General features: G+C 36.0%; 1 protein-coding gene across 3 annotated transcripts in view; it reads left to right on the top strand.

The window, feature by feature from the left end:
* The window catches only part of Arl13b (ARF like GTPase 13B), a 60,722-nt gene extending 48,764 nt beyond the window's left edge, over nt 1-11,958 (top strand). Inside the window, exons 7-10 of one of the 3 annotated variants that reach the window (XM_075950842.1) lie at nt 325-547; nt 1,443-1,559; nt 2,440-2,508; nt 9,874-11,958. In XM_075950842.1, coding sequence (XP_075806957.1) covers nt 325-547; nt 1,443-1,559; nt 2,440-2,508; nt 9,874-9,950 — 486 coding nt within the window. In that variant the 3' untranslated portion in view covers nt 9,951-11,958. The remainder of the gene's footprint in view (nt 1-324; nt 548-1,442; nt 1,560-2,439; nt 2,509-9,873) is intronic. The other 2 variants (XM_075950932.1, XM_075951018.1) reach the window with 2 other exon arrangements.
* Nucleotides 11,959-13,454: the final 1,496 nt, after the last annotated feature.

Genomic DNA, 13,454 nt, shown 5'->3' with positions numbered 1-13,454 from the left:
TACACGTATACAGAGAGAATAACATTCACATATGTTTATTGGTGGTATGTGTCTATATGAGTGCAGGAAAGACTGAGAAAACATTCGTAATTATAAACAGAACATTGGTCATCTCTAGATTATGAAACTACTGGCAATATTTATGTTTTTAGATCTCTGTCTGTACTGAATATTTAGCAGTTAGTGTGTTTTAATGCTATATTCGCAATTCATTGCACATTTCACTGTGATATTGATTCACCAAAGTGCTTACTTGATTTTTTCCTTGAAATGATCTTAAATACCACTGTTGTGATAAAGATAAATGTATTTCATTTTTGTTAGAATGAAAAAAAGCAAGAAAAAGAGAAAAAGAAGCAGACTACAGAGAAAGAGAGTGGGGTTTGCCTCCCAGAACATAAAGTGGAGCAGGAACAAGTAGAGTCGCAGAGCCAACCCAGTGGCTGCCACGAAAACAATGGCAGCGGGTTGGTGGAGAGTTACAAGGAGGCCCTGTCACAGCAGCTGGACAATGACGAGGAGCTGGACCAGCGATCATCAGAATCAGGTGCTAAATCACATCACTTCATACCTGCCATATGGAAGGGAAACTTATATTTGATTTTTATCATGTTCACAGAAATAGTTCTGTAATATAATAATTTTTATTTCTGTTTTTATCCTACATGAAGTGAGATTACATTTGCTCACAAAATATTGTTTTCTAGACTTTTTTGTATTCCCTGTAGCTTTGTAGGTTTCACAGATGTTGGTTATTGTTTATGTTACAGATAATTTTTATTTTAGAATATGAATTGTTATATATCTGATATGTTGCATATATATTTAAATAGATGAAGTATTTTAGTTCAGAATTTTTTAGGTGAGATACTTTTATAACTTTGTTCTAAGTTTGTTCAATATACGCTTCAGTTTTGGTTTTATGTTATTAAAATGTATACATTAATATAGAGAGCCTCAAATGTTCATGTGTGTTTCTTTGAGAGTCTGTATCACTTCTGTTTTTGCTTTTTAAAGAATATTAGATTCTGCGAGGTCTACCAGTGTGATGTGCTGACAAATATTTACACTGGACACACTCTTGAAGCGTGTCACCATCTCTCCTCTTTTTGTATGCCTTTCTGAGTTTTATGGAAATTCCTACACTTAAGACAATTATAGTTGTTTAAAATGACTCTGAGTTTCAAAGAAATGCTCATTCATTTTGGAAATGAAGACTTCTCTTAGAAATTGGATGTTGGTGTTTTACATTAATCGTATACTTTTTCTGTCGGCCTTCTAAAATGTATTCTTAGTGTACGTAAGTTCATACTTGGTTGAGGATAGTAGTTCCAAACTTGAGTGTAATCAGTTATTATGGTAATAGTAACAATAGTGTCATTTTCATCTTTGTAGAAGTTCATGTTTTTATGAACTTAAGTTCTATGTCTATGTTCTTATAGAGAACAGTAAAAAGAGAACTAAGAAACTAAGAATGAAAAGGAGTCATCGTGTGGAGCCGGTCAGTACAGATGAGTCTGTGCCTAAAAGTCCCACGCCACCCCCACCGCCCCCTCCTGGTGAGTAATTGATACTGACACTGGATATAGAAACACTGCTTTAAGCACTGTAGGAAGAAAGGAAGAAGAAATTGGTATTTAATTATTTCATGAGAAAGAACCCTTAACTGTCTGTGTTATGCAGCATTTGTTAACATTTCTGTGTTGTTTTAAGAATTATATGGTAAAATGTATTAATATAACTTTATACAATAATCCCTAGAATGTGATCAAATTATATTTGAAATAGCTATACCACACATTGCTGAAGGGAATAGAAGTTTAATGAATTGGCAACTAGATTGAGATTTCAAATGCTGGGTCTTTTTATCCTACAAGTTAATATAACTGTGATTTTTCTCAATATAAATGCAACGTGTATATCCACCTCCTAAGATGTGGCCGGAGATAATGGAAGCACTGAGCATAGTGGCCCCCTTACAGTTGTGGTAAACATGTGTGACTGAAATAAATACATACATTTGTGTAGACTTTGTGCCAAAGTGTCAAATGGTAATATTTTTTATTATGAACTTTTATAAGATTCATTTCTAATCTTATTTTTTAACAAAACAGTTCTCTTAGCCTGTGCTAGTCATTATAATGGTAGCCAATAGTTTATCTGTGATGGTGAGAAGAGGTGTGAATTTATCACTAAAAGTGTGTTGAGAGCTAACTGTAACTAACATTAATATAATTATAATATTCTAAAGCAAATGTTATCGTCCTAGAGTAACGTGGTGAATGAAGCCGCTTGAAAATGCTCCTGTTCAGAATTGTGTGACTTATATCAAATTGATGTAGAATGTGAAGTACATTTCCTGTCAAGGAGGGATCCTCTGCAAAGACCTTAACAAGTATTCATTTAACAGAGCTTCTCAATGTTTTTCTTTTCCTGTAGTTGGCTGGGGAACCCCCAAAGTCACTAGACTTCCAAAACTTGAGCCTCTTGGTGAAACACGACATAATGGTAATACAAAAGGACCAGTTTTCAAATAACATCTCTGCATGATCCATCCGCTTTTCTTTATCTTATAACTTCACAGTTTTAGTATTTTATTTTTGATAGCTCTCAGATCCACTACCATCCTTTTCATTATACTTTTAACGTTTATTTTTATTTTTTAATTTTTAAATGTACCTTACTATTATATAATTTGAGTTTTTAATCTTAATATAAATACATGAAGATTCATTCCTGTGTTTACTTATGATAAACTTAAGAGAAACAATTATAAGATGGGAAAGCTTTCCTACAACTGAAGTCTGAGCTACTGCAGCTTTATGGACTGTGCGAGAAAACTGTCATGCCTGCCTGTGCCCAGTGCACTGTGTGATCATGAACGTAATTGCTTAATCCAGTTACTAAACATTAAAAGAAGTCAAGATCAGCACACCATATAAAATGAGAGATCAGATTAGTAAACCAAATACAGAAAGGTTTTTGAAGCCTTTTTTGAAACAAGAAAACAGTTTTCCTTATGAAATGGGCATAGCTATAGTCTTCGCAGTGCCTTGCCTTAGAACTCCAAGAAATAAAGCCTAAGGAAAGATAGGACTCCCAGGCCTAGGCTTTCACATTGAACCTAGAATGCAAAAGACTAAGTCTAACTGTAGTTCCATAACTTTTCATTACGAGCATCCAATACACTTTCTGTGTTAATGTAAGAGAACTGTTTCCTAAGAGGATTACTTAGTAGAAAAAGATACCGAATCTTTAGGAAAAGTGTTACCATAAACTCGACATTTGTCAAACTGAACTGATACTATTCGAAACTAGTCAAGCCTGCTTCTTGCTTTCATTTTCAGAATACTGTACAGGTCCCTAATGGTTTCTACATGATCATTGGTGAAAATTAAAAGATTATATTTATGCCGGGCGGTGGTGGTGCATGGCTTTAATCCCAGCACTTGGGAGGCAGAGACAGGCGGATCTTTGTGAGTTCGAGACCAGCCCGGTCTACAAGAGCTAGTTCCAGGACAGGCTCCAAAACCACAGAGAAACCCTGTCTCGAAACGCCCCCCCCCCAAAAAAAAGAAAAAAAATTATATTTATAAATAAATGAGTTTACTCTTATACTTCCTGATAAGGTAGTTCCAGTAGAGTTACACATTTCTACTTTATTTACTGATATTTGCATTGTAATATTTTAATTGATAATATGTTTAATCCTGTTTTATTACATAACCTGACTTTATTCATATTAGAATACATTATCAATTTAACTACTCAATATTAGAAAATAGTGTTAGTTTGTCCATTTATATTCCTACATATACATAGACAAACGATTTCTCACAAGAGCAGAGAGCTTGCAGTGGCACCTCGGTGACCTGCCACCATACAGAAGCAGAGAGGACTCTTGTCTAGAACCAGAACATGGGTGGCCTTCACAGGCTGCCCCTAGTGACCTGCTCCATCTCCTGATGGTGCTGAACAGCGCCACTAGCCGGGCTCCAAGTACTCACACACATGCTCGTGTAGGAAGAGTTTAGAAGCAAAATGTAGCCTGCTACTTCTGGACCCCGTCCATCTCATAGTGCCGATGCATTCAGTCTAATTTGAACAGTCTCTGTTGTTTTACCAATCCCAACACTATTCAGAATTCCAGAGCTCGGCGTTTCTTCTGAATGACAATCTCTTAGTTATAAACCCTCTAAAAAAAAAGTTATTTACTTTCAGTATAAAATGACAGAGAATAAACATTCCCTTCCCAGAAGAGAGGAACAGAGTAGCAAGGAAGGATGGCTCTGAAGCAAGACCAAAGCCTCCTAGGGCATATATTAAATCCTGCTGCTAATGTACAGCATCTAAGACCCATGGTGGTATAACAGTTCCAATGGTCTTGTTCCGTCCTTCACCCGGGCTTTGTCAATTGCAGCACACATGGCCTTTCTCTTAAGGTAGGCCCCCAGGACCTACAGTTCTCCTCAGTAGACATCCCATGTTGTGTTGATCCCAGTGTAGCACCGTAGGCCTCATCTTCACAGCTTCTTGGTTCCCATTGCCAGAGACTTTTCTCAGAGAATCTGCTATTGCTAAACATGCCCCTGCCTTAGGCTGTCCTCTGCACCTCGTTCAGCAGCTTCCACAGTCTTGTAACTCTTCCATTCTTTATGCCTGCAAACCATTACCACACAGTAGCAAGTTCTACTGCCAGCTGAAGATAGAGCTAAGTGTCTCTTCATGGCTACAAAATGTTTCTCTAGGTGGCCTTTTTCTAGTAGGTCACCTGTTGCCAGGGGTTTCTGTCCTGCCCAATCCCGTAGCCATTCAGTCCCAAAGAAACACACAGAGGCCTATGTTCATTATAAACTGGTTGGCCTATTAATTAGCTCTGGCTTCTTATTAACTCTTACTACTTATATTAGCCCATAATTCTTGGCTGTGCTAGCCATGTGGCTTGCTTCCTTTATCAGTGATGCGTTCTCATCTTGCTTGCTCTGTGTCTGGGTGAGGACTGCAGACTGACTCTTTCCTCTTGTTCTTGTCTCCCCAACTCTTCTTCCTGCCTGGCTACTGGCCAATCAGTGTTTTATTAAAATAATACAAATGACAGGATAAAAGACCATTGTCCCATAGCAACCCCCTTTTCAAAACATGAACTCTGAATCTAATATCCTTTGTTTAGCTTTTTGTCCAGACCATTAGCCATAACATCTTATAACCAACACTCTAAACAAAGATAAATAGCCATAATCCATTTTGGGGGGGGCAATATGAGTGTAGTTTTCCAGGCTACTTTCTGCTGATTAGGGCTGATGATAATCTTATGGGGACCTAAAGAAATTTTTGAATTATGACGAAGTCCTGACCGGAGTATTCTGTGAGGCTTGATCATCTCAGCCAGAAGTCTTGAAACTGTTCTGGATGTAGAACTCAGACATCTGGGCCATCTGCTCCTATTGAAGATTTCTCAGTGGGTCTTCCTTGATCAAACATGATGTTTCTTAACCCAGAATGAATTCACAGCTTCTCAATTCCTGGGGAAACAAAAGCAAAACCTCTTCTCCAAAGTAACATATTTTTTTACTTCAATTTTGAAGTCAAGGCATTTTCAAAATATATATGTTGGATTAATTCAGCAGCATTTATAATCAAATGTCTTTTAGCAGCTGTTGCTTTTTCCTCAGCAGTCATGCAATTCAAAGACAACACAATAATATACATTATCCAGAGTCTCTGTGTATTTTCTATCTACATGGCTTTATTTTAAACTCTATTTCTTTTATTTTTCTTTTTAATTTTTGTGTTTTTTTGAGACAGGGTTTCTCTGTGTATCTTTGGCTGCCCTGAAACTCACTCTGTAGACCAGGATGTCCTTGAACTCACAGAGATCCACCTGCCTCTGTCCACCAAATGCTGGGATTCACCTTCTCTGTTCTCTCTTTGTAAATGAAAATCTTCCAAGTGAGTTTGTACTTTTACATTCTAGGCCCTTCTCTGGAGCTATAGCTTCCTGTTTACCCTTTTTGTTGTTGTAGTGCAGTGTTTGAAGTGTGTAGCTTCTCTTTCCTGATGCTAATCTCTTTAGTAATCAGGCCTACAGTGTCTGCACTTGCTTTGTGATAAATGTGCTCTTTTCCTTTTCCAGGCCCAATTGCTGCTTCTCTTTCTTTTCCGTTCTTTGCTCTCTGTTCTTAGTATGTAGCTGAAAGCATTTAACAGTAACCATGCCACAGTCTTCATGTTAAACACCAAATAAACTTGTCTATTACTTTTGAGTTCAGAATGACTATGATGTGGCTAGAATCTTTGTGTAATGGCCACTTACCCAAACCCAGTAGAGTCTTTGTTTCCATCTGGCTCCTCATGCTGGTGGCCTTCACTGCATGCGTCTCTGTTGGCCTTAGCTTCTAGATGTGTAGCGGAATGTCCATTGATTTTTCATATATAACATTCTAGGCTTCTCTAACCAATAGCTCTACACTCTCCTATATTCATCCTGAAAACTAACTAAAAGTCTAGGAACTGCTAATAATATTCATCGCAGCAAGTACTTCATCCCTCTCTTACTAATTTTCTGTAGGTTCCACAATCTTCAAAATGGCAGCACCACCAGTTCAGGACTATTGTGTTGAAACACATGAGCTGGGAAGGGGGAAGGGATCATTTCAGACACAAACAATAACAGTGTGTATTTATTTATTTGACACCAGCTAAATATTTGTGATATCAAGATGAATAAGACATGCATTTTTTTTCTGATTTAATAGAAAAAATAGTCCTCCAAATTACTGTAGTTCTCCAAATTACTTATCTGAAACTATAAGTTCTTTAGTGGAAAATTGGAGTACTTTTCAGAAACTCCATGGGAAGTTATAGAAAGAGACATAAAAACTATGGGTTCAAATAAGAAAGCCAGTATAAGCAGGATCCAAATGTAAGCATGCCTGTAATGCTAGCACCGTTGAATGCTGAGGCAAAAGGCTTGGGAGTTCCAGGCCAGCCTAAGCTACATGAGAGCCTGTCTGAAGAAGAAAAACCAAACAACAGCAACAAAAACAGAGATAGAAAAGAAGAGTAGTTTGTCTGAAAAATGGTCTGAAGGCACGAAGTTACATAGTGGTTAAGAGAGGAAATTTAAAATTATAGAAAACATTGAAAATGGATTTCTGGCATTGGACTAGGTGGTGAAGGCCTTATATATTAAAATATAAAGGCTTACTACTAATAATTTTTCAGGAGCTAATGGTCATTTATTGTGTGGACATAGTGTTACTAGATTTAAGAAAACAACAAAAAATTACTTAGTGTGTATGAGTGTTTTACCTGTGTGTATGTCCGTGTGCCATATGTGGGCCTGTACCTGCAGAGGCCACAAAACGGCATTAGATCCCCTGGAATCAGAGTTACAGATATATGTGAGCCATATTATGGTTGCTGAAATTGAACCCTGGTCCCCATGGAAGAGTAGCCTGTGTTCTTAACCTCAGACCCATCCCCCCAGACACTCTTCTTATTACTAATTTTGAACCCAGTTCTTTCCAATTGTATATAGATATATGTGGTCCAAAGTCTGGTGATAAATACGCAGTGACTTACAATGAGCTAGTGGATAATTAAAAACCAGCTGTACGGGGCTTGTGATTTAAACTTCACTGCCTTGAAAAAATTGCCATTATCAGATTGAAAGCAGCTTAAGGGAAATTCTTACTTTGATTACAGGCATTTGCTTTGATAATAGCATGTTTCTATAATCACTGTTATTGCCTACAAAGCCTTCTCTGTGTAACAGGTAGAACAGAAGCATTCGAAGAGGCTTAAAATGAGAGTCCGTATTTATATTGTGAACACTCTCAGTCTGTATTCCACATCATGAGAAATGAATCAGTTTAGATAGTCAAAAATACCAGCTATACAAATTAAAGAATATTACCAAAGCTTAAAATTATAAAGAAAGTTAAATATATTTGTATCTTTTCACTGCTCTCTAAATTTCATCTTAAAACTGTTTGATAATCACTATGAAAATGTTTAGAAAATTAAAATGCTGTATCTTATAGGATGATTTAGTTTCCTGTAAGGAAGTGATACAGAACCTACTACAAAAATAGACTAATTTTTTGGAAGACAAAAAGGACATTCTACATACATACATTTGGCCTTTTAATAAAAATATTTTAAAATTCATTAACATAATTGGCTATATCTTGTAATTTTATCATAATAATAATATCAAGTAATAGGTACCTACCATTATGCTTGACAATTATAATTCTTCCAAATTGCCATTTAATATTGTTAGCCAAACTACTTTAGGCAAGAGCCAAAGCTTTTATTCCACTAAGCTGCAGAATCAAGACTTGAACTTAGGTCTATCTGGTTTTGAAATCTTTACTTTAATATTTTATGTTTATATTATTACTTTAATATTTCTTTCTTGGCAGCTTAGTTTTTGTTTTTTATTTGCATTTGCTTTAAAAATATTTCCCCTCGTCCATTTCCAATATATTTATCTTAATATTAAAATATTTCCCCTCGTGCATTTCCAATATATTTATCTTAAGTGTTTTTGTACACTTGTGCTTCTAAAATAATTTTAAGTTGACTTAAATGTGACATTAGCTTTATAATCTAATTTGTGGCAAAGAAATAAATAGAAATTTGAGTCGGTGAGTCAACTTAGCTGGTAAAGGTACTTTTTGTTGCCATGCCTAAAGACCTGAATTTGATCCACAAGACCAACACAGTTGAAGAGAGAACCAACTCCCACACATTGTTCATACACAAACATCAGAATAAGTAAATGTAATACTTTTTAAAAGAATATAAATGAGCCAGGGAGTAGTACCTTGAAAAAACAAGCAAGCAAACAAACAAGTAAAGAGTATGATTTTATGATAAAAGGAAAGGTTGTGGGCCTGGGAAGATGACTCAATAATAGAGGAATTACCTAGCATGCATGAGACTCTGGATTCAGTTACTAGTAATTTACATATTCAAAAAGAAAGATCATTTTGTACAATATAGTTAGCAAACCACAGAATTGTAGTAGGATTAGGTAAGGGAGGTTAGTCTGCTTCTCCTAAAATACCTAGACATAATGATCATTTGTTGTAGGGAAAGAGCGGCCTGCTTATTGTCCTAGGCTCCCAAGAGGAGCGCGGTCCCTTTGTCCCGAATGCCTAGCTAGCTTACACCTGAAATAATCACACAGAAACTGTATTTATTTAAACACTGCCTGGCGCATTAGTTCTAGCCTCTTATTGGCTAACTCTCACATCTTGATTTAACCCATTTCTAATAATCTGTATGTCACCATGAGGTCGTGGCTTACCAGGAAAGATTCAGCATGTCTGACCTGGCAGCTCCATGGCGGTTCTCTGTCTGCCCTTCTTCCCAGAATTCAGTTCTGTCTACTCCGCCTACCTAAGTGCTGCCCTATCAAAAGGCCAAGGCAGTTTCTTTATTCAACCAATGAAAGCAACACATAGACAGAATAACCTCCTATACCAATCATTAGAAAGAAACATGGTGTATACAAATAGTAACTGACCAGGGGCTTAGTAGCAGATGGCATAGATTCTCAATATTTTGTATTTTTTTTTCCGAATGTAAATGTGCAATTTAAAAAAAAAACTTTTTAAGTATGTCTGTTTGGTACAACATTTTACCAGTCATTTAGAATTTACCCATGTTGTTATGTTTTGAATTCATTCATATTTTCTTGGATTTTTGTTTGCTTCCATTTTCTGTCTCTCCCCCCCCTCCCCATTCACTCATTTGAGAATTGTCTGCATCTTGTTTTAAAGATGTTGGCTGGAAAAGAATAGCTGTGTCAAACTTGATTACCATACTGTTTTATGCTTTCCATTTCCCTTCTTTATGCAGATTTCTATGGGAAGCCACTGCCTCCCCTGGCTGTGCGACAGAGACCTAATGGTGATGCTCAGGACATGATCTCATAACCAAGTCAGATGGGTTGGTCTTTTTAATACCAACAAAGTGAGCTGAGACCTTTCCCCAAACAGAAAAGCCCTGAACACTGACGACTGGGGCAAGACATCCATGAGGCCATAGAGGAAAGAATACCCAAGAACTTCTGACCTGATCCTTTATGTCTCCATGTTCTATGGTTAAAGCAGAAAGGAAACAAAATGACCAGAACATTTGGCCAAGTTAGCAAGATGTTGAGTTTTTGGTTTACACGTGCCTACTCTTGGACATTCTCCTGAAGGAAAACCTCCTCAGAAATGGAGCCAATGGACTCTACATACCTGATTATTTAATAGTCTGTATTTCTATGCATTAAACATGTTTTATAAGGTACATGTACATTAAAAGGGAATTCCTGGGAATTTATAATCTAAATTTTAACTATTTTTATATTTTTTTCTAAAGCTTTTGTTTGAATTTGCTATTGTATTGACTGTGCACTTTTCTACAGATGTGTTCATTAAACTGTCTGGGTAGAAAGTTGATTTACTTGACAGATATGAAGTGTACAAGCAGGATATGTTTAACTGGCTTGAGGTATGTTTTGTGATAACATTATTTTTAAAATGTACACCCTATTTTGACATAATTTTCAAATAGTTTTTTTAAATAGTTGCTATTTTAAAAAGCAAGTTCTCAGACCTTGCTTGATTCTACCCGATTACGTGATTTTTTAAAAGTAGTACCTGAGGAGAGAATTCTATTCTGTTGTCATTGTTTGTTTTCTTTGGTGATGATCTCAATAAATGTTAAGACATGTTAAATACCTTTTCAGAAGCATCCTAAATCTGTTTAAATTAGTAAAAATGTGCACTGTGAGGCATTATTCAAAGCCCTAATGGAGCCAACTAAAGGACCGGACACTTTCCGAGCTCAGGTGCCCTCCGCTATTACTTTGATCCGTTAGGATCTTCACTGACTCCTTGGGTTGTTTTCATTTTTCCATGCATTGAACTTAACGGTAAGAAGACTGCAAAGGCTACTGTGGGTGTCGAGAGTTCAGCTTTACAGCAAACACAGTCATTTGAGTGAAAATGTTTGCTCAAATCCTTTTATAAAGAGCAAATTCCAACATGACTTCTTTATTTCAAATGATAGCACTTGTTTTACTCTTGAGTGCCATTCATAAGGCTCCCTGTTCATCTGTCCTTTACTACAACTTCTAGAGATTACACTTAGTAATAGATTCATAATGTAATATTCAATTGAAAGTATGCCCTTAAGTCAAGGCGAATATAAAGAACAATTTCCCTATCACATTGCTAAGTCTGGTACCTTATACTGGCAATTGACATATACTGGGTTTCTGAATATAAGTCCGTCTAAGGTAGATAGTCATTGATTATTTGTCTTTTAAATGTTTACAGGGTATTGTGTTCACATTTTAGCTCACTGGACCTGGATCAATCAGGTCACGTTATTCTAGTTAGCATTGGTGGAGTTTCTTTGAGTTTTTGCATGATACCTACCTTTCATACTGACAAAAAAGCATTTTCATTTCTATGCAAAACCTATATACAGAATTGGGTTTTTTAGGAGAATCACATGAACACAGGATGCTAAATCGGAACTGGATTTTTAGGAACAAGTGCTCATCTTTTTAGTTCATTTTGTAATATTTAAATTCCCTTTTAAAACTAAACTCGCACTTTTGCTATCTTTTAACATTCATCTGCTTTGAGAATAAAGATTTTTTTTAAAAAAAATTCTTGCTTCCTACCAAGGTTTACTGTAGAATACAGTAATTGCCGACTCTATTTCATAAAAATGATTTTGAAATTGAATGTAACATAAACTAGAATTGATGTTTTCTATAATAATATGTTTTCTTAAGGCAGTGTAAAAATCCTCTAAAAGATGTTTTGTAAATCCTTTCAGATTTTAACACTTCTATGCTTTATTTTGTTATATTATACATTTTCATTCTTATTCATCATGAATTATAACATTTCACAGAATAAAAAATAATTTATACCAGTATCCCATGTATCTTTCCCTTTCCTGATTTTGAATGAATTTCTTTAGCAAATCGATTTATTTTTTTTTGCATTATTACTATGGAAAGAGTTAAATTGGTGGATTAAATTAAATTCTTTTTTATATGAAAACTACATAAAGATGTTAGAAGCAATATTGTGATTTGTGTGTGTGTGTGTGTGTATGTGTGCGTGTGTATGTGTGCGTGTGTGTGTGTGTGTGTGTGTGCGCGTGTGTGTGTGTATGTGTGTGTGTGTGTGTATGTGTGTGTGTGTGCGTGTGTGTATGTGTGCGTGTGTGTGTGTATGTGTGCGTGTGTGTATGTGTGTGTGTGTGCGTGTGTGTGTGTGTGTGTATGTGTGTGTGTGTGTATGTGTGCGTGTGTGTGTGTATGTGTGTGTGTGTATGTGTGTGTGCGTGTGTGTGTGTGTGTATGTGTGTGTGTGTGCGTGCGTGTGTGTGTGTATGTGTGTGTGTGTGTATGTGTGTGTGTGTGTATGTGTGCGTGTGTGTGTGTATCTGTGCTACTGCCACCAGTGTTTTGTTAACTCTACTTCCCCAAAGATATATTTTATCTTATTTAGAAGAAAATTCCATGTGCACTTACTGGGTAATTCATATGTATATACTGCATATATGGTATTGTATGTAATGAATGTGGGGTGTGGAACTGTACAGAATGCTAGCCGAAATTTCAAGAGATCTTATTTATGTTTTCTCCAATTTTCAATTGTTTCTGTACTGAGGCAAACAAATTTATAATTTTTAATAGTTATTTAAGTGCTGTTTCTTTTTTTTAACTTTAAGGGTTTGTTTTTGTTTCTTTGATTAGTTTATTTGGTTTGGTTTGGCTTTGGTTTTATTTTTTTTATGACAGGTTTCTATATGTAGTCCTGGCTGTCTTGGAACTCGGCTCTGTAGACCAGGCTGGCCTCAAACTTAACAGAAAATCCATGTCCTAAATGCTGGGATGAAAGGCGTATGTCACCACCATTCGACTAAATGTTTTCTAAAGTAGAAACTGCTTTATAAATATAGTTGTAACTTAATTACCCCCTGGCTTTTATTACCTGTTTTTGTCTGAATAGAGGATACTTTATAAGTGATGTCTGCTGATACTTATTTATTGAGAGGTATATATCATCTGATCCAGAGAGTAAATTCAGACAATGCAGGTTTTAAAGTATGGCAGAGATGATGAAAATTGTAATAATCTTTTTGTTTTGTCGAAACAGAAGTGTACAAACTTATTCCATTCCAGAAACAAACAAACAACAACAAAAACAGGAAAGGAGAAATATTTTTCCCTTTAATTGGAGGCTCAGTTTTATAACTAAAGGGTAAATAGGATATAAGTCATCATTTGTAAGTTCCATTTATATTCTGTCGAGGGAACAGTGTACAACACAGTGAATTAATCAATGGTCCTCAACTTTTTATTACATGTATTATCAAAGACCATTTGAATATTATTCTTCACCTTTTGCTACTATTGGGCT

The sequence above is a fragment of the Microtus pennsylvanicus genome, chromosome 1 (genome assembly GCF_037038515.1).
Source record: "Microtus pennsylvanicus isolate mMicPen1 chromosome 1, mMicPen1.hap1, whole genome shotgun sequence".
In the NCBI taxonomy this organism is placed as follows: Eukaryota; Metazoa; Chordata; class Mammalia; order Rodentia; family Cricetidae; genus Microtus; species Microtus pennsylvanicus.
Note: the sequence above shows the minus strand (reverse complement) of the source record. Positions and strands in the feature narration are given on the sequence as shown.